Raw genomic sequence first — 21,938 nt, 5'->3', positions numbered from 1 at the left:
TCCACAGTTCATCTGCAGTTTCCCTGAGGTGATGGCTATTTCCTCCAGTGATTTTCTCAGCAAGACTCCTTGCAGGGTGTTCTATTCCTGTGAGAGTTTTTTGTATGTGGCCTGTATTATGCTGATATAAGTCCTTTCTATCTCCACTTCATGATGGTGTTTTGTTTTTATTTTTGTTTTTGGGCCACACCCGGTGGTGCTCAGGGGTTACTCCTGGCTCTGTGCTCAGAAATTACTCCTGACAGGCACAGAGGACCAGATGGGATGCCGGGATTTGAACCAACATTAGTCTTGAGTTGGCTGCTTGCAAGGCAAATGCTCTACCACTAGGCCATCTCTCCGGCCTCCCCATTATGTTATTTTTTACCTCCTCCTTCTGCTGTTTTTGTTGCAATAACCTGGCGCTACACACTTAGTGCAGCACCTCATTGAAAGTAGTGCTCCTGAAGCTCAGTAATGTATTGGCTTCACATGCTGTAATCCCACCCTGAAGAATCAGGTCGGGAGCAGAGGTCACAGCAAGAAATAAATCAGACCAAGCTCAAAAGGGTGAAACGTTCATGGTCTGGTGTTACTCCTACCCCGAGTCCATATGTTGATATCACCTGGATGGTCAGACTCAGCCATAGCTGGAGGGTATGCGGTTTGGAATATAGGTGTTGCCTGGCAGTGGGGAAAGAGGAAAAGAAGAAAGGAAGCCAGGGATCATAGAGGGCAGCAGGAAAGAGGCTACATGAAAAGCTTAGTTTAGAAGCTATATGGAGAAATGCATATGGTGGTTAGGGCCGTGAAATAAAGCTGGCTGTCTTCTTAAACTTTATCTGACTATTTGTGAATTTCTCCCCCGTTATCCAACAACCTTCAGACCTTCCTGCCAAGGTGCCGAGCCGAGAAAGGCCTCACCTCCACCCTAGGACAACAGTCAGGGACTTTTCTGCCTCATCCAGTGAGCTAGTGGGTTAGAGCTGCCCGCCAGAACCGCAGTATTTATTAAGTACTAAGATTACGCCCAGGTGGGGCTGGAGAGATAGCATGGAGGTAAGGTATTTGCCTTTTATGCAGAAGGACGGTGGTTTGAATCCCGGCATTTCATATGGTCCCCTGTGCCTGCCAGGTGCGATTTCTGAGCCTAGAGCCAGGAGTAACCCCTGAGCGCTGCCGGGTGACCCAAAAACCAAAAAAAAAAAAAAAAAAGATTACGCTTGGGCGAGGGCGTGAGGACAAAATACCCATCTTGAGCCAGTCCCACCCAGGTAGACTTTAGACATATAGAACAAGATGGTAAGTAGAAAAATGATTGTTTTGGGTAAAACCAAGTTGTAAATAATCAAATACAAGGAAGCCAAGGATGATCTTTGTTTTGGGTAAAAACAAGTTGTAAATTGTAAACCAACTATTTCCCATGTTTTCTGTTTACTGAAATGCAGAAATATGAGGTAAGCCAGACTAGATTGTGTTTTAAAGTTCTCTGCAAAAGGCTAGAACCCCCTAATAGGAGCTATAAAAGTGGCTGTTATTTTGCATAGGCATGGTAAAAGCTGGGGGAATGAAAGGAAAAAACAATTTTGAGCCTAGAGAGGAACAGGATAGCCTTTTCCAGGGACTATTTGGTCGTGCATGCTAACTACAGGCTTCAAACTACTCTATAGTTTGCCTAACTTCAGAGAGTCTTCCTTCTAAGTGTCGGGAAAAGTAGATGGTTCTCTTTCCTTCATCTTCTTCTGTTTGGTGGCTGTTGTTGTTAGGCATTACACAAAAGTCCTTGGGCTCTTACAAGCCCTATGTTGTTGTCCAGGTTATCATGAAAAAATGCCCCAACTTGCAAATCATTGCCAGGGCATCACTGAGCATGGCTTGGAATCAAGTCATTGCCAGGGTGGTACAAAGCTTGCCTCTGGTTCCCTTGTCACCAAGATGGCTCGAAACCTGCCCCAGGTTCCATTGATGGGATCCAAAGTTTACAGCCAATCTCAGAGCAACTGAAGCTTAATAAGCCAGTCTGACAAATGTTCAGGGTTAAAGGCCCACCTGCAACATAAAAATTTTGGAGTTTCTATCCCTAAAAGATGGGAACTCCTCTCTTTCATAAAATTTCCCCATTTTATTGGATATATGCAAAATATTGGGTGTCAGGTTGTAGAATCTATTCCCTCAGAAGATGTCATACTCTAAGTCCCTTATACATAGGTATAATAACAACACTGTTCCCCAGGAAAATACATATAAAGAAATACACATATCCCCTATTTTCTTTTGAACAAGTCCAGAGCAACAATAAAGTTCCCCAATAAAAAAATACTCATAAAGAAATACACATAAAGAAACACATATCCCCACTCATCTGTTGTGATTAAGTCCAAGATGTGTAGAATCTGGATTACTGTTTCAGCTAATGAGGTGATCTGTTGATAGAGGCCAGTCGGAGAGACGGTGGATGTGTCCTGCAGCTGTTGGCTGGAGATCCCTTGTTGGACTCCACATGCTGTAATTCCACCCTGGGGAAATGGATCTGGAGCAGGGGTAGCTGCAGGAAATAAAGGCCAAGCTTTTAAGGGTGAAACATGCTTGATTGGGGGAAGATTTCTTCTTCATTGAGTGAGAGAGCAAGCAGCCTGCCAGAACCACAGTTACTTTTTATTAAGTACTGAAATCTCTCTCTCTCTCTCTCTCTCTCTCTCTCTCTCTCTCTCTCTCTCTCTCTCTCTCTCTCTCTCTCTCTCACACACACACACACACACACACACACACACACACACACACACAGCTACAGACCAGTATCTATAGTTAACATTTTTTGTTTGCTTGTTTTTGGGGCTACACCTGGTGGCACTCAAGGGTTACTCCTGGCTCTGCATTCAGAAATCACTCCTGGGGGGGCTGGAGAGATAGCATGGAGGTAAGGTGTTTGCCTTGCATGCAGAAGGTCAGTGGTTCAAATCCCGACATTCCATATGATCCCCGGAGCCTGCCAGAGGCGATTTCTGAGCATAGAGCCAGGAGTAACCCCTGAGCGCTGCCGGGTGTGACCGCCCCTTAAAAAAAGAAAGAAAGAAAGAAATCACTCCTGGCAGGCTTGGAGGAACATAAAGGATGCTGTGGATCAAACCCAGGTTCATCCTGGGTTGGCCATTTGCAAGTCAAATGCCCTACTTCTGTGCTATTGCTCGGGCCCCAGAAGTTGTAATTTGTGAACTAGCAGTAATGGGGTCTGCAAATTAGCCTGTGTCATTGGCGTTCCTCAGGTAGAGCACATTCTACGATGCTTGCATTATGGTGCTTGAGCAGGCATGGTTACAGAGCTAGCCATGATCACACCCTTGGTTCTGGTGTTTGTTACAGATCATTCACTTGGGTGTTCAAGATCCCCATTGTGTGGAGTCAGGAATCCCCAACAGTCCTGCTGAGATTGTTCTCAGTAAGCAGGGGGGTGGGGTAAGGGGTACATTGTGGTCTCACATCTGCAAGACATTCTGTCAGCAGGATATTGTCACTGAGGCTTCTTTCCTATACTTGACTGAGATTTTAAAGATTATCAATGGATACTGAATCTCATCCAAGGCTTTCTTGGTGTTTATTGATCCTATGATTTTTGTCTTTCCTTTTATTGATATAAAGGATTATATTATATATTTCACTATGTTTGCATTTCTTATAATGATTTATGAGCTATTGGGTACATTGTTGAATTCAGTTTACTAGTATTTTGTTAAGATCTAAAAAAAATCTGTCCTAGGTGGGGCCGGAGGGATAGCATAGAGGTAGGTATTTACCTTGCATGCAGAAGAACGGTGGTTCAAATTTCGGCATCCTCTATGGTTCCCTGAGCCTGCCAGGAGCGATTTCTGAATATAGAGCCAGGAGTAATCCCTGAGTGCTGCCGGGTGGGTGTGACCCCAAAATAAACCAAAACAAACAAACAAAAAAATCTGTCCTGGGGAGATAGCTCAAACTGCTAGAGCCTGTATACCAAGTAAGACCTAGGCTCAGCTCCCATTGCTACACAGTTCCTGAGCTCTGCTGGAAGTGGTTCCTGCACACCACTAGAAGTGGCCCAAAATAACAGATAAATTAGCAAAAATTTGTATCTATGTTAACTATAGATATTGGTCTGTAGCTGTGTGTGTGTGTGTGTGTGTGTGTGAGAGAGAGAGAGAGAGAGAAAGAGAGAGAGAGAGAGAGAGAGAGAGAGAGAGAGAGAGAACCTTATCTGTTTTTTTTAGTGTAAAGGTATTATTAATCTCATAAGATATAGTTAGAAGTATTACCTCAATTTTTGGGAAGAGTTCAAAAAAAAGTTCAAGGTTTTTAAAAGCCAGCGGTAAGTGCCTTAGAGATAGTTCAGCTATAAGGCATTTGCCTTGCATGCAGCTGACCTGGGTTCAATCTCTAGCACCCCTGATCTCCACCAGAAGTGATCTCTGAGTCTAGAGCCAGAAGTAAATCCTGAACACTGCTGGTGTGGCCCCAAAACAAAACAAAGCAAAATAAATTCACTGGTAAATCCATCTTATCAAAGTCTTTTGGTTTTGAGTATTTTTTATTATTATTTTAATTTCTGGGCTTGTGCTTTGTTCACTAAGCTTTCTATTTCTTCTAGTTGAACCTAGATTGCATTGATCTAAAGAGTTCATCATTTCCTTTATGTTATAAAACTTTAGGGCATATAGTTCATTGTACCTTTTTGTAAGTTTTTGTTTTGTTTTGTTTTTGGGTCACACCTGGCAGCGCTAAGGTGTTACTCTTGGCTCTATGCTCAAAAATCGCTCCTGGCAGGCTTGGGGGACCATATGGGATGCCAGAATTTGAACCATCATCCTTCTTCATGCAAGGCAAACACCTTACCACCATGCTATTTCTTCAGCCCCAAGTTTTTGTATTTTTATGTATCAGTTATATTATTTCTTCTTTCAATTCTGATTTTATCTTTTAGAGTACTAGCTCTTGCTTTATTAGACTAGCTAAATGTTTATCAATTATGTATATAATTATATAAATATAATATATATAATATAATATATATAATGGATCACTCCTGGCTTTGCTTAGTGGACCAGTGTGGTACTAAGGCTCAAGCTTGAATGTCCTACATGCAAAGCATGCACTGTGATCCATGGATCATTGCACTGACAGGACCATGTTGTGCCAGGGATCAGACTTTGAGTCATCTTCCTGACCTTCCTGATAGACTTTAATTTTCTCCTTGATTCAGTGGTTGATGGAAATCATATTATTCAATCCTCACATTTGACATGTTCCAAATTTTCTTTTTGTGTGGAATTAAATTTTACAGTATTTGCTATGATTTTAATAGTCATAAGTTTATTGCTATTTATTCTGTGTCCCAGCATATGGTCAATCCTTAAAAAATTTTTGTGAGCATTTGAAAAATGCAAATTCAGCTTTTTGGGGTGAAATATTCTGTAGATGTCTATTAAATCTATCTGTTAGTTCGTCATGTAAGGCTATTATTTTATTATTTATTCTCTATTTAGTCAGTTTGTCCAGAGTCATAAGTAATGGTAAAATATCCTACTGTTATTTTTTAGTGATCAGTGATCACATTTACATCCTATTAAATTATTGTTTACTGTATTTTGATATTCCTTCATTTCTTGCATACATGTCAATGAGTGATATTTTCCTGTTATATTAAGCACTTAGTCATAATATCATGTACATCCCTAGATCTTATTACTTTTTTAATTTTTTTAATTTTGGGTCACACCTGCCAGCACTCAGGGGTTCCTCCTGGTTCTACACTCAGAAATCAATCCTGGCAGACTCGGGAGACCATATGGGATGCTAGGATTTGAACCACCGTCCTGCTTGCAAGGCAAATGCCCTACCTCCATGCTATCTCTCCAGCCAGATCTTATTACTTTTTTCAGCATAAATCTGTTTTAGCTGATATAAATATAGCTATTACTATTTTCTTGGAACATTGTTTTCAAACATTTTACATCGGACCCATATTTGTGTTAAAAGTTAAGTTGTATTTATTTTCTGTAGGAAAAAAAAATAAAGATAGATTTTGCATTGGATTCATTCTCCAACTCTTGTATTGTTTTTGGGTCATACTCAGTTATGCTCAGGGGCTACTTCTCACTGAATGCTGAGGAATTCCTGGCAGAATTGGGGGACCATATAGGATACTGCTGATTGAACCTGGGTTGGCTATATGCAAGTTACGTGTCCTTGCTGCCATACTGTCTCTCTGGCCTTCTATGCCTTTGAATTGTTGAATACAGACCACTAACATTTATATTGATTACTAAAAAAATATTTATTTGCCATTTTCTAGTTTTTTAGTTTGTTTCTTTCTTTCTTTCTTTCTTTCTTTCTTTCTTTCTTTCTTTCTTTCTTTCTTTCTTTCTTTCTTTCTTTCTTTCTTTCTTTCTTTCTTTCTTTCTTTCTTTCTTTCTTTCTTTCTTCCTTTCTTTCTTCTTTCTTTCTTTCTTCTTTCTTTCTTTCTTCTTTCTTTCTTTTTCTTTCTTTCTTTCTTTCTTTTTTTGATAGTTCAGAGATCTTTTATTTTTTTTTAAAAAAAAATGCCTCTCATGCCATGAATTCATAAGGAATGGGTTCCAGCAGCTCAGGCTCCTTTCCATTGGTTCTCACAAAGTGTGCTTCTCTGGGTGGAGCAGGCTGGCGCTTCAATTGAACCCAAGTTCCTTTCTCTTTGGCTTCTTTCTTTTTCTGATCATTTTCCTTCACCCGCTTCAGGAAGCTGTCTCGACTTTTAGAGTGCTTACTATGCTCAATACGAACATTAATTCTCTTGGCAAGAATCTTGCCTTTGACTTGTTTATTTACAACAATGCCAACAGCATGCTGGGTAACATTGTAGACTCTTCCAATTTTTCCATGGTAACATTTGTGGGGCATTCCTTTTTGAACAGTGCCCATTCCCTTTATATCTACAATATCACCTTTCTTATAAATCCGCATGTACGTAGCCAAAGGAACAACTCCATGTTTTCTAAAGGGTCTAGAAAACATGTAGCGGGTGCCCCTCCTCTTTCCCTTTGTGTTGGTCATGACTGTGATTTACTGGAAAAAACGCTACCTGGAAGATGGCGGTCCCGGCCGGAAAAAAAAAAAGCGTTTTTTAGTTTCTTGTTTTGTCATTTTGTTTTGTTTTATAATTCTCATTTCTTCTCTTAAACTTTAATATCATCCATTTCTGTTGCGTTTGAATTCCTCCAGCTTTTAAACTTTCAGCTTTAATTTTTGTTGTTGTTGTTGTTGTGTTTTTTTGTTTTGGGGCCACACCCGGCGGTGCTCAGGGGTTACTCCTGGCTGTCTGCTCAGAAATAGCACCTGGCAGGCACGGGAGACCATATGGGACACCAGGATTCGAACCAACCACCTTAGGTCCTGGATCCGCTTCTCCAGGCCCTCAGCTTTAATTTCTTATGTAGGCTTAGTTTTCAGATTATCCTGAAAGATGTAAGGTGGGTTAGTCTTACATTAGTTTTTTTTTTTTTTTTTTTTTTTTTTGGTTTTTGGGCCACACCCGGCGGTGCTCAGGGGTTACTCCTGGCTGTCTGCTCAGAAATAGCTCCTGGCAGGCACGGGGGACCATATGGGACACCGGGATTCGAACCAACCACCTTTCGTCCTGGATCGGCTGCTTGCAAGGCAAAGGCCGCTGTGCTATCTCTCCGGGCCCGTCTTACATTAGTTTTAATGGGCCACATTTTCACTTTTCTTCTTTCCCTACAATTCTGTAACTTAACTTTCTAACTACCTTTTGGTGAGATTTTTTTTCACTTTGTAATAGTCCCTTGACAAGATATGGGAGATGGCTGAGAAGATGGGCTGAGCACAATATGCTTGGGTTTGAGTCCATGCACACAGCCTCTCCAGCACCACCAGAAATGATCTAAACAAACAGAAAAAAAAAAAAAAAAAACCCTTCTTTTAAGAGCATTTGGTGGTAATGCAATGCTTTAATTTTTACCTATAAATTCTTTTTTATCTGGGACTGGGGTCACACCTGGCTATGCTCAAGGTTTACTCCTGGCTCTGTTCTCAGGGGTCACTCTTGGTGGGAATGGGGGACCATATGTGGTGCCCTGGTCAGCTGCCTACTTCTGGTCCTTATTATATTCTTTTTTTTTTTTTTTTTTTTTTTTTTTGGTTTTTGGGTCACACCTGGCAGTGCTCAGGAGTTATTCCTGGCTCCAGGCTCAGAAATTGCTCCTGGCAGGCACAGGGGACCATATGGGGCGCCGGGATTCGAACCGATGACCTCCTGCATGAAAGGCAAACGCCTTACCTCCATGCTATCTCTCCGGCCCTGGTCCTTATTATATTCTAAACAAAAATCTTGTAGGGATTATTCTTCTTTGAACATCTTATTTTCTCACAAATTGATCATCTCCTGCCATTTTCTTCTGTTCATTGTGGTTTCTGTTGAAAAGTCTATAGAATATTTATTCAGTTACTTTTATTTGGGGGCCGCTTCTGGTAGCATTTGAGGGCTGTTCCTGACTTTGAAGAAATCTTAGGAGTTACTTCAGGTGCAGTGGTAGGAATTCAACATAGGCCTCCTAAATCCAAAGCATGCTTTCTGCCTTTGGAGTCCTCTTTCTGTGTTTGGAGTCTCTCTCGTGGAAAATTTACTAGTCTTTATGTAGTACTTATTTTCCCCTATACACTTGTAATATTCTATTTATTGTTGTTGTTGTTATTGTTATTATTTAGCTTATTGTTGTTATTATTAGCTTTTTTTGGTGGGGTCATACTTGGCAATGCTCCGGAATTACCTTAGCTCTGCACTTATGCTCGAAGGAACTCACCAACAGCCACTGGTCTACCCATGACCAGTTATTCTTCTCCACCTTCTCTTTACTTTTATCCACCAGTGTCTTCTATTACACACACACCATGCACCCACATCTCCTCTCCTGTCCTGTCAAATTTGATTTTAGTTCTGATGACTTGTGAGTTGGTAAGCTTTTCTCAGTTGGTGATAACAATATCTAGAGATCTTTTGCCTTTTTTTTTTCTTTTTTTTTTTGGCTTTTGGGTCACACCTGACAGCACTCAGGGGTTACTCCTGGCTCTATGTATGCTCAAAAATCACTCCTGGCAGGCTCAGGGGACCGTATGGGATGCCGGGATTCGAACAACTGACCTTATGCATGGAAGGCAAATGCCCTACCTCCGTTCTATCTCTTCGGCCCCAGTATCTAGAGATCTTATGGCCTGGACATTTGGTCATCAATAGCTGCATGGTAGAAGTTAATATCCTTTAGTATTAAATTATAGAATATGGTATTTCACTTTTTCCCTATTTGAATGGTTTTCCACTTGTCTAAATCAATTATGGAGGCATTTAATGTGCCCTAGAAAGGAAACTATCCCTCTGAGATCCAGTCTGGTGAGATTTTGTGTGTCTGTATTTACTTTCACCTATAACTACAAGCTCGCTGAGGGCTGTGTGAGAAAAACCTTGCCTAGCAATGAATTTGTGATGTTTTCTTATAGCTAAATATATGAGCAAATCACACTCTGTGGATAAACTCCAGATTCACCACACCTGTAATTATTTGTTGTGTTGCTGCCTCTCTGATGCCTTCAGCAGGCTATGTGTGTAGATGTGTATGTGGCTGTAAATAAAGATGTTTGTAATTGTATTGTTTTCAGTGGGAAGTGTTGAGGTTGCCAAGTAAAATACAGGACAGCAGTTTAATTGCTATTTCATAGAAACAATGAATAGCTCTTAAGTATTACTTGATCTGAATTTCCAATTCAACCATGCATCTTTCTTTTCTGTTTGCTAAATTTGACAGCCCTGATGAAAGTAGGGTCAGTCCAAATAACCTAGATTGTTATCATTAGAAATCAACACTATTTCTTTCCTTAAACTCTTAATCTTTGGCTACTGTTTTCAAGGACATTTATAGTAATGATTTCTACAAAGTTCATTCTTAGTTTTATTTTTATTCTGTCTTGAAGAGTGTATCCATGCATCTCTAGTTTTCATCTACTTAATAGAATGTTGACTTTTGATTTAAAAATACACTTTGGTGGGGCCAGGCGGTGGCGCTCGAGGTAAGGTGCCTGCCTTACCTGTGCTAGCCTAGGAGACGGACCGCAGTTCGATCCCCCGGCGTCCCATATGGTCCCCCAAGCCAGGAGCGACTTCTGAGCGCATAGCCAGGAGTAACCCCTGAGCGTCACCGGGTGTGGCCCAAAAAAAACAAAAAAAAAAAAAATACACTTTGGAGACTTGGGGTATATTATACCCATTGGTGCTCAGGGGTTATTCCTGGCTCTGCAGTGAAGAGTCACTTCTGGTAGTGCTCAGGGTACCATATGTGGTAGTATGGATCCAATCGAAATCAATCACATATAAGTCAAGTGCCTTAATCCTTGTACTGTCTCTGACCCCTGAAATATACTTTTTCTTTTTAAGGAAACTTTACTTTTTAAAAAATTTTTAAAAAAATAATACTTTGGGGGCAGAATAATACCTTTAAGCACCATGATTACAAACATGTTTGTAGTTAGGTTTCAATCATATAAAGAACATTTCAGATGGGCCGGAGAGATAGCATGGAGGTAGAGTGTTTGCCTTGCAAGCAGAAGGATGGTGGTTTGAATCCTAGCATCCCATATGGTCCCCCAAGCCTTCCAGGAGTAATTTCTGAGTGTAGAGCCAGGAGGAACCCCAAGGCACTGCTGGGTGTGATCCAAAAACAAAACAAAACAAAAAAACAAAACAAAAAAATAGAACATTCCTGGGCCAGAATGGTAGCACAGTGGTAGAGCACTTGTCTTACACTCGGCTGACTCAAGATGAACACGGGTTCGATCCCTGGCATCCCATATGGTTCCTTGAGCCAGGAGTGATTTCTGAATGCAGAGTCAGGAGTAACCCCTGAACTGGCTTTCAAAAAGCAACAAACAAACAAAGAATACCCCCTTTACCAGTGCAACATTTCCACCACTAATGCCCCCATCTCCCTCCTCTCCCACCCCCTGTCTGTATTCAAGATGGGCATTCTACTTCTCTCACACATTACCATGGTCATAATAGTTGTTAGTGTAGTTATTTTTCTAACTGCACTCACCACTCTTTGTGGTGAACCATAAGGTGAGCTCATATTGTGAGCCAGTCTTTTTAGCCCTCATCTCTATTGTCTCTGGATATTATTACAATAATGTCTTTTTTTTCCTTAAATCCCATAGATGACTGAGACTATTCTGTGTCTATTTCTCTTCCTCTGACTTATTTTACTTAGCATAATAATTTCTATCTCCATTCATGTATAGGAAAATTTCATGATTTCATCTCTCCTGATGGCTGTATAGTCTTCTATTGTGTATATGTACCAGTTTCTTTAGCTATTCATCTGTTAAAGGGCATCTGGGTTGTTTCCAGATTCTGGCTATTGTAAATAGCATTGCAATGGCTATAGGTGTACAAAGGCATTTTTGTATTGTGCTTTTGTGTTCCTCGGGTATTTTCCTAGAAGTGGTGTAGCTGGATCATATGGGAGCTCAATTTCCAGTTTTTTGAGGACTCTCCATATTGTTTTCCATAAAGGCTGGACTAGATGGCATTCCCACCACCTTTCTCCTCACATCCCTATCAGCACTGATTGTTCTTGTTCTTTGTGATGTGTGCCAGTCTCTGTGGCATGAGATGGTATCTCATTGTTGTTTTGATTTGCATCTCACTAATGATTAGTGTTGTGGAAAATTTTTGCATTTGCCTTTGGCCATTTGTATTTCTTCTTTGAGGAAGTGTCTGTTCATTTCTTCTCTCTATGTTTTTTTATGGGGTTAGATGATTTTTCTTCTTAAGTTGTCAGTACCTTGTATATCTTAGATATTAGCTCCTTATCTGCTAGGTGTTTACTTTATTTTTAAATGTTTACTTATTGGTTTTAAAGGAGAAAACATCTTTAACTGGCAAGCAAAGAAATGAGACAAGAAAGTAAAATATGTGTTCATAGAAGAATGTGGACTTGAAGAGTGGGCTTGAAACATACTTTTCACACTAAGGATTGTGAGGTGAAGTACTAACTTTGCCCAAAATGATATTTATCATTTGTCCTTCTATCCCATGAAGGTGAGCTCTAGGCCTGAGGGCCTGATAGATTTGATTTTGCTTGCCAAATAGTTTAGAACATTGACTAATGATTTGGAATTGAATCACCATATCATTGTTGACCTCAGAGGAGTTAAGGTCTAAAGGGATGAACTTGACCTTGAGAAGAACTGAAAATTAAAGACTACAGAAAAGGTGTGATCAAGTCTTTATGGGAACACTTGACACAGTGAACTTCAGTGAACTTAAGGGGGAGGTATGTACAACACGGTGACCAGAAGGTCACCTAAGGTCACCTAAGCTGATTCGAATTTCTCTGAAGCAAAGCCTACTCATACATATAAAAACATTTATTAAGTTCTATTAGGTCTTCCAAACAGTTCTCGAACCCAACGAGGGTTTTTGGAACTCTCCAAACTTGCAGTGCCTCAGAAATGAAGCTGTCATATTGTTGTGGGTGTTGCTCTTGCAGATGCATGGTGGAATTAACTTCGGATGAGATAGATCTGTACATTTAATGTGTATGCTATTATTAAACTATATTGTGTCATTGTTTCAAACCTCTGTTGAAATCATCAGCAAATTTACTTTATCTGATTGTAACAGCTTTTTCATCTTAAGCTGTCATCACGGATGAGTCTAGCATTTGTGAAATTCAAAACTTGAGAGACTCCGTTTTAGAAGAAGACCACACTTGGCAATGCTCTGAGACTATTTGTGGCTCAGTGCTCAGGGGTCACTTCCAGCAGTGTTGTGGGGAAGAGGGAGGACCATATTGATCTGGGAATAGAACTCAGGCATCCCTTATGCAAAGCAGGCACTCAGCCCATTGAGTTATCTCCCTGGAAGAGATACATTTTATTAAGTAATAAAATTATAAATGTACAATTATGTACAGAAGAGATGTTTCATTTTGAATGAAAAAGTTAAGAAAAAAATCTAACTTAACAACACAGAGTTATGAAATCCATCAAAATAGCATGCTATTTTTATTAATGATTGGAATAATTTATGTGATGCTTTTCTGATTGCAAAACACTGATTGCTTCTTCATATGAAAAGATTACATTTTTTTTTCTAGAATTAGGAATGTAGCTCAGCTGTAGATCATTTGTGTTGCATGTGTGAGGCCTTGCATGTGATTCTCAGACTGAAAACATTCCAATTTTTGTTTTCTCAATGACTAAAAATGTAAGTCAGTTAAAAAAAATTTTTTTTTTGGCCACACCTGGTGGTGCTTAGGTGTTTCCTCTACTCTGAGCTCAGAGATCACTGCTGGTGGACTTAGAGGACCACATGGGGTGCTGTGAATTGAACTCAGATCAGTTGTATTGGCTGCATGTAAGACAAGGGCCCTACCCACTTTACTCTCACTTAGCCCCAATCAGTTGTCTAAACTTTACTTTCATTTTGGTTACTGAGAATTTGGTTTATTTCCACTCTACATTGCACTATTGCAAATACCTTCATTTAACATTTTGAAGTTTGGTGAACCCTGTCTTTTCTCTCACCTAGAGTTCTGAGTTTTTAGGACCTAATTAACTTCAGGCCCTAACTTCAGATGAGAGATACCTATATATTTAATGTGTATGTGATTATATTAAATTTTACTGTGTTTTAGTTTCAAACTTCTATTGAAATCATTAGCAAGTTTATTTTATCTGATTAATAAAATGTTAGGTGACCAATTTAATACGCTTTTCACTGATGATTTGTCATAGCTAACCAGCACAAAGAACAACTTTATAATAAATTTTTTATTTTTATTTATATATTTTGGGGTCAAATCCAATAGATCTTGGGGACAACTCCTGGCTCTGTGCTTAGGGGTGCCTCTCCGTGGATCTAGGGGGAAGCATGTGCCAGGGATTAAACCTGAGTTGGTCACATGCAAGGCAGACATTTTAACTCCTGTGCTGTCTCTCTGGCCACAGATATCTTTATTAAAAAAAACAACAACAACACTTTTAGGGGGCCAGAACAATAGTACAGCAAGTAGGATACTTGTCTTGTTCACGGCCAATCTGGGTTTGATTGATCCCCAACATCCCATATGGTCCTCTGAGCATCACTAGGTATGATTCCTGAATGTAGAGCCAGGAGAAAACCATGAGCATTGCTGGATGAGGCCCCTAGCAAACAACAACAACAATAACAAACCAAAACACCTCCTTAAAGTTTATATATAAATATTTACTCTCATAGTGGTGGTGCTGCATAAGTACTTGGAAAGGTTGTCATGGAGTTACATAGGAGTTGCACTTCCCGGCCATGGCACTCCACAATTTTCTAACTGAAACACTTTCCAGAAGCCACACCCCTTTTTATATTGCTAACACATATTTAATTGTGGTGTGGCTGGAAGTTGCTGGTGGCACTGGAGCTGGCAGCTAGCTCTGCTACAGGATTGTTTTCTGCACAGGGGTACACAGGAGGCACTATGCATCCTGTGCTAGTCCTCCGGTTCTGGACTTGACCTTTAAACTTAATTAACAACTTTTTTAATTGGAGCTACCTCCAGTGATGCTCTCACCTAGGCTTACTCCTGTGTCTGTGCTCAGGGATCACTCTTGGAGGTACTTAGGGTGCCATATGCAGTGCTGGGGACAGGACCTGGTTTGGCCATGTGCAAGTTATATGTCTTAATCCATATACTATTTCTCCAAATTGGATTTGCCTTTTTATTTACTTATTTTTCTGGTTTTCTACACTCAGCAGTGCTCAGATTACACCTGCTTGCACAAATAGGGTTACTCCTGACAGGGTTTGGGAATCATCTGGGATTCTGGAGATCAAACCAGTATTAACTACATTCAAGGTAAGTGTTCTACCCATTGTACTTTCCTTCTGGCCTCTAGATTTGACCTTCCAAGGAAAGCTCAGACTTTCTACCCAAAGATTTCTTTATATATCCTTATCCATGATAAGTCTTGTTATTCATTTTTAGCTATAAGAATGTAGAAATGATGAAAGCAAGAGTATTGTTTAAAATTTTAATTTAAACACCATGATTACAAGGTTTTTTATACTACAGTTCTCTTTTTTCACAGATAAAGTTTTCACAGTTGAGTTAGTGTCATACTAGGTACTACAACCTTCACAGTGCACAATTACTGTCACCAATGTCAACAATTTTCCTTTTACCCTCCCTGGTGCCCACTTCCTTCCCACCCACCCTAAAAAAAAATTTCTCCAAAAGAAAATGAGTATTGTTGCCACAGGCTGCTATAACAAGATACCAAAGACTGGCTAAATTCAGCAACAAAAATTAGATTTCACACAGTTCCATGGAATTTTTAAATTCCAGATAAGATACCAGCAGATTCCATTTCTGGTGGCCGCTCACTTTCTGGCTTGCAGATGACACATGCCCCTGTGTCCCCACATGAATTTTTCCTCTGTGAGTGCAGCAGAGTGAGTTTTTTGTCTCCTACTTCAATTTATGAGTTAGGATCACACTCTTATGATCCCACTAGCTCCTAAAATATCTCCAAATACAGTAATAATGGAGTTAGGGCTTAGACATATGACTTAGACCAGCGTTTTTTAACCACTGTGCCACGGAACACTAGCGTGCTGTAATATTGTCTGGTGTGCAGGGGGAAATAATTCCAATTTCTTCTGTAACATGTGGCTTCAGCTCACAAATAGACAAAATCATTATCATCATTTATTATTTCATAATAAAGTAATTACAAAATAATTTCTTTGTGTTTATTTGCTTCCTATTTAAGAGAATTACTTTATTATTTTTTGTTGTTGCTTTATTGTTTTTGGGTCACACCCGGCAGCGCTCAGGGGTTAATCCTGGCTCTATGCTCAGAAATCACTCCTGGCAGGCTCAGGGGGCCACATGGGTTGCCGGGATTCAAACCACTGTTCTTCTGCATGCAAGGCAAATGCCTTACTTCCATGCTGTCTCTCCAGCCCCGAGAATTACTTTATATATAGTCAATATAGGCACAGCATTCAATTTTTTTTTAACATTTTCTAATGGTGGTGTGCCTCGTGATTTTTTTTTAATGAAAAAAAAAAAGTGCCTTTGCACTAAAAGGTTGAAAAACATTGACTTAGAAATATAGGGAAAGGGGGGCCGGGCGGTGGCGCTAGAGGTAAGGTGCCTGCCTTGCCTGCGCTAGCCTAGGACAAACCGTGTTCGATCCCCCGGCGTCCCATATGGTCCCCCAAGCCAGGATCGACTTCTGAGTGCATAGCCAGGAGTAACCCCTGAGCGTCACCGGGTGTGGCCCAAAAACCAAAAAAAAAAAAAAAAAAAAGAAATATAGGGAAAGGGGGTACACAATTTAGTCCACAGTAGTTTTTTTTTTTGTTTATTTGTTTTGTTTTGTTTTGGGGTTATACCCAGCAGTCCTCAGGGGTTAATCCTGGCTCTGTGCTCAGAAATCACTCCTGGCAGGCACAGGGGACCATATAGCATGCCAGGATTTGAACCACGGTCTGTCCTGGATATGCTGCATGCAAGGCAAACGCCCTACTGCTTTGCTATCTCTCTGGCCCCCACAGTAGTTTTTTAAGCTAAAAATATTATCACTTTAGGTAAAATCATGGTTATTTTATTGTGGTTTACCATTAGCAACCAACCCAGATCACCCAGAATTCTGAGAGCACCTAGAAATGAGGGAAAATGAAGACACAAACCAACAGAATCTAAAACAAAACAAAAAAAATTTTAAAAACAGAAATAAATTATATAGAGAAATTAAGGATCAATTTCTTCTTGGCCCTGGGCTAAGATCCAGTGTTGAAGTCAAGGAAACAATAAAAAGGATAAATAAAACCAGAGGCTGCCTTTTCAAAAGAATAAACAAGATTGACAATCCTCTAGCTGGACTTATGGAAGGAAAGAGAGAAAATCAAATAAATCAGATCAGGGATGAAAAGGGAGAAATTACAACAGACAATTTAGAAATGCAAGGCTGATTCAGTATTTGCAAGTGAAGTACAGAAAATCAACATAAAGGAAAGACAAAAATTATATGGATATAGGGAAATTTTTTTGGATTCAACATCTGTTCATTATATACCCTAGGAACACAAAATATCAATACAAAATTGCCTTCTGCATACCTATATTTGTTCCAGGGCTATTTACAATAGCCAGAATCTGGGAAAAACTCAGATTCCTGATAACAAATGAGTGGCTAAAGAAATTGTGGTAGGCATCCTGACTTCAATGTAGGATATGCAGATTCCAGGATCTTTAATACAGAAACATGATACCAACAACAGAGACTGTGTGAAAAATAAAAGTGTGTTGGCACTACAGACAATGTCTTGGATTGAACGATCTAGCTTGCCTGGAGCCTAGAGTTGGTCTTATGCCAGGAAACTTCAGGGGTAGGGTCTCTTTGTATTTAGGCCAAGGTTATTCCTTTTCATGCCCCTCATATTTTGTGGGCCTATGCAAACAACAATTGCCACTCTAACACCACTTTTACTGTGCTCCTTTGACTCTAATCCTTAAAAAAACCACTTAAAATTTGGGATTAACTTAAGCTAATATTCATGTACATGGAAATAAAAAATACTATGCCTCTAATGTTTAAGGAGTTACGTAAGTTTTATGGCTTTAGATTGCCTTGTGTGCTGTTAAGAAATATTATAATGTGTTACAATCTGGGGACTTGAGGGACAAAGTAATTGTACATGGATTCTGTTTTATTTATCTTAATGTTCTTTGGCTGAAAGTTCAAAGTTAAGATATCAGCAAGGGGCTGGAGAGATAGCATGGAGGTAAGGCGTTTGCCTTTCATGCAGAAGGTCATCAATTCAAATCCTGGAGTCCCATATGGTCCCCCGTGCCTGCCAGGAGCAATTTCTGAGCATGGAGCCAGGAATAAACCCTGAGCACTGCCGGGTGTGACCCAAAAACGACCAAAAAAAAAAAAAAAAGATATCAGCAAGGGGACTTCTTCTGATAATTATGTTATGGGTGATTGTCCTTCCAATGTAACTTTACCTTGTCTTCTTTCTTTGCATCTTTGTCTCATAATTAAAAAAAAAAAAAAGAAATTGTGGTAGGGCTGGAGAGATAGCATGGAGCATTTGCCTTGCATGCAGAAAGACAGTGGTTCAAATCTCCGCATCCCATACGGTCCCCCGAGCCTCAGGAGTAATTTCTGAGTGTAAAGCTAGGAGTAACCTCTGAGTGCTGCCGGGTCTGACCCAAAAACCAAAAACCAAACAAACAAACAAAACTGTGATAATTACAAAGCAATGGTTATTAAAACAGCATGGTATTGGAGTAAAGACAGATCCTCAGATCAGTGGAATAGACTTGAGCATTCAGAGCATATTCCCCAGACATACAATCAACTAATCTTTGATAAAGGGGCAAGAAATCCGAAATGGAGCAAGAAAAGCCTCTTCAAAACAACTGGCATTGGCACAACTGTTAGCCACTTGCAAAAAAGCGAACTCAGACCCCCATCTAACACCATTCACAAAAGTCAAATCCAAATAGATTAAAGACCTTGATATCAGGCCTGAAATCATAAGGTATATAGAAGAACATGTAAGTAAAACACTCCATGACACTGAGACTAAAAGCATCTTCAAGGAGGAAGCAGCACTCTCTAAATAAGTGAAAGACGAGATAAACAGATGGGACAATATGAAGCTGAAAAGCTTCTACACCTCAAAGGAAATAGTGCATAGGATACAAAAGCCACCACAGAATGGGAGAAACTATTCACCCAATACCCATCAGATAAGGGGCTAATATAGAAAATATACAAGATACTGACAGAACTTACCAAGAAAAAAAAACTAAACCCATCAAAAAGTGGGGAGAAGAAATGAACAGACACTTTCTCAAAGAAGAAATTCAAATGGCCAATAGGCACATGAAAAAATGTTCCAATCACTAATCATAAGGGAGATGCAGATCAAAACAACTATGAGGTATCATCTCACAGAGATTGGCACACTTCACAAAGAACAAGAACAATCAGTGCTGGTGGGGATGTGGAGAAAAAGGACCTCTTATTCACTGTTGGTGGGAATGCCATCTAATCCAGTATTTATGGAAAACAATATGGAGATTCCTTAAAAAACTGGAAATTGGGGCCGGAGAAATAGCATGGAGGTAAGGCATTTGCCTTTCATGCAGGAGGTCATCGGTTCAAATCCCGGCGTCCCATATGACCCCCCATGCCTGCCAGGAGCAATTTCTGAGTCTGGAGCCAGGAATAACCCCTGAGCACTGCCGGGTGTGACCCAAAAACCACAAAAAAAAAAAAAAAAAAAAAACCTGGAAATTGAAATTCCATATGATCCACTCCTAGAAATATACCCTAGGAAGAAAAAAATACAATTCAAAAATCCCTTCCTCACACCTATATTCATTGCAGCACTATTTACAATAGCCAGACTCTGGAAACAACCAAGATGCCCTTCAACAGATGAATGACTAAAGAAACTGTGGTACATATACACAATGAGAGATTGTGCAGCCGTCAGGGGAGATGAAATCATGAAATTTTCCTATACATAGATGTACATGGAATCTAATATGCTGAGTGAAAAAATCAGAGGGAGAGAGATAGACACAGAATATTCTCACTCGGGCCCAGAGAGATAGCACAGCAGCGTTTGCCTTGCAAGCAGCCGATCCAGGACCAGAGGTGGTTGGTTCGAATCCCGGTGTCCCATATGGTCCCCCGTGCCTGCCAGGAGCTATTTCTGAGCAGACAGCCAGGAGTAAACCAAAAAAAAAAAAAATAAAAAAGAATATTTTCACTCATCTATGGTTTTAAGAAAAATTAAGGACATTATTATAATATTGCCCAGAGACAATAGAGATGAGGGCCAGAAAGATCAGCTCACAATCTGAAGCTCACCACACAAAGAGTGGTGAGTGCAGTTAGGGAAATAACTACACTAACAATTATCATGACAATCTTTTTTTTTTTATCATGACAATCTTAATGAGTGAGAGAAGTAGAATGCCTGTCTCAAATACAGGCAGGAGTTGGACAGGAGAGAGGGGGGCATTGGTGGTAGAATTTAACACTGGTGAAGGGGTGTGTTCTGTTTATGACTGAAACCCAACTACAATCATGCTTGTAATCATGGTGTTTAAATAAAGATTTTATTATAATAATAATAATAATAATAATAATAATAATAATAATAATAAAAGAAACTGTGTAATGTGGAGAGAAAGGACTCTCATTCACTGCTGGTGGACATGCTATCTAGTTCAGACTTTATGGAGAATAATATAAAGATTCCTCAAAAAACTGGAAATTGAGCTCCCATATGATCCAGCTATACCACTCTTAGGAATATACCCTAGGAAACACAAAAACACAATATAAAAATGCCTTCCACACACCTATATTTGTTGCAGCACTATTTACAATAGTCAAAATCTGGAAACAATCCAGATACCCAACAACAGATGAATGGCTAAAGAAACTGTGGTACATATACACAACAGAATATGGTGCAGCCATCAGGAAAAATGAAGTCATGAAATTTTTCTATACATGAATGGACATGGAAACTATTATACTGAGTGAAATAAGTCAGAGGGAGAGAGATAGACAAGAATAGTCTCACTCATCTGTGGGATTTAAGAAAAATAAAAGAAAATATTGTAATAATACCCAGATACAATAGAGATGAGGGCTAGAAGGACCAGCCCAGGATATGAAGCTTAGCACAAAGAGTGGTGAGTTAAGTTAGAGAAATATCTACACTGACAACTATCCTGACAATGGTAATGAGTGAGAGAAATCGAATGCCTGTCTCGAATACAGTCAGGGGTGGGGGGAAGGGAGATATGGAGGGCATTGATAGTGGGAATTTTGCACTGGTGAATGTTTTTTTTTTTATAACTGAAACTCAACTACAAATATATTTGTAATCATGGTGCTTAAATAAAAATATTACTTTGAAATAAAATTCTTCAATGTTGAAAAAACTTTGATAGAAATAATGTAGCTCAAGAGAGTAATGGCCATTTTCAACAAACCCACAGAGAACATCATACTCTGTAGCAAAACAAAAAACAAACAAACAAAACAAATGGAAAGCCTTTCCCTTGAGACACAAGGCTAAGATGTCTGCTCTTTCCATTATTATTCAATATAGCTTTGGAACCTGAGCCACAGCAATCAGGCAAGAAAAAGAAATTCAACTTGAAAAAGAAGTTATTTTCAAATGATATGGTGATATCCATAGAAGAGCATAAGAATGCCCCTAAAAAAAAGAAACTTCTTTATGGGGCTAAAATAACAGTACAGCAGGGAAGGCATTTGTTCACACATAACTAATTCGTGTTTAAGGGGCCAGAGGGAGCCAGGAGCTATTTTTTTATTTCTTTTTTTTTTTTTTTTTGGTTTTTGGGCCACACCCGGTGACGCTCAGGGGTTTCTCCTGGCTATGCGCTCAGAAGTTCTCCTGGCTTGGGGGATCATATGGGACGCCGGGGGATTGAACCTCGGTCTGTCCTAGGCTAGCACTGGCAAGGCAGACACCTTACCTCTAGCGCCACCTTCCCTGTCCCCAGGAGTTATTTCTGAGCAGATAGCCAGGAGTAACCCCTGAGCGCTACCTGGTGTGGCCCAAAAACAAAAAACAAAAAAAACAAAAAAAAAAAAAAAAAAAGAAAAGAAAAGAAAATAAGAAAGCAAACCCGGACCTCCATCTAGCACCATGCATAAAGGTCAAATCCAAATGTATCTTTTTTTTTTTTTTTTGGTTTTTGGTTTTTGGGCCACACCTGGTGATGCTCAGGGGTTACTCCTGGCTATCTGCTCAGAAATAGCTCCTGGCAGGCACGGGGGACCATATGGAATGCCGGAATTCGAACCAACCACCTTAGGTCCTGGGTCGGCTGCTT

At 39.8% G+C, this 21,938-nt stretch overlaps 1 protein-coding gene across 1 annotated transcript; it reads right to left on the bottom strand.

Moving 5' to 3' along the window:
* Positions 1 to 6,524: 6,524 nt before the first annotated feature.
* Positions 6,525 to 7,080, bottom strand: LOC126004221 (60S ribosomal protein L21-like). The gene has a single exon (XM_049770689.1). It carries the CDS (start codon positions 7,036 to 7,038, stop codon positions 6,556 to 6,558), a length of 483 nt encoding a protein of 160 aa, XP_049626646.1. The 5' UTR covers positions 7,039 to 7,080; the 3' UTR covers positions 6,525 to 6,555.
* Positions 7,081 to 21,938: the final 14,858 nt, after the last annotated feature.

The sequence above is a fragment of the Suncus etruscus genome, chromosome 3 (genome assembly GCF_024139225.1).
Source record: "Suncus etruscus isolate mSunEtr1 chromosome 3, mSunEtr1.pri.cur, whole genome shotgun sequence".
NCBI classification, from domain to species: domain Eukaryota; kingdom Metazoa; phylum Chordata; class Mammalia; order Eulipotyphla; family Soricidae; genus Suncus; species Suncus etruscus.
Note: the sequence above shows the minus strand (reverse complement) of the source record. Positions and strands in the feature narration are given on the sequence as shown.

Excerpts from the sequence above, each read along its gene's own strand:
- LOC126004221 (XM_049770689.1), bottom strand. The coding sequence starts at position 7,038 with ATGACCAACACAAAGGGAAAGAGGAGGGGCACCCGCTACATGTTTTCT.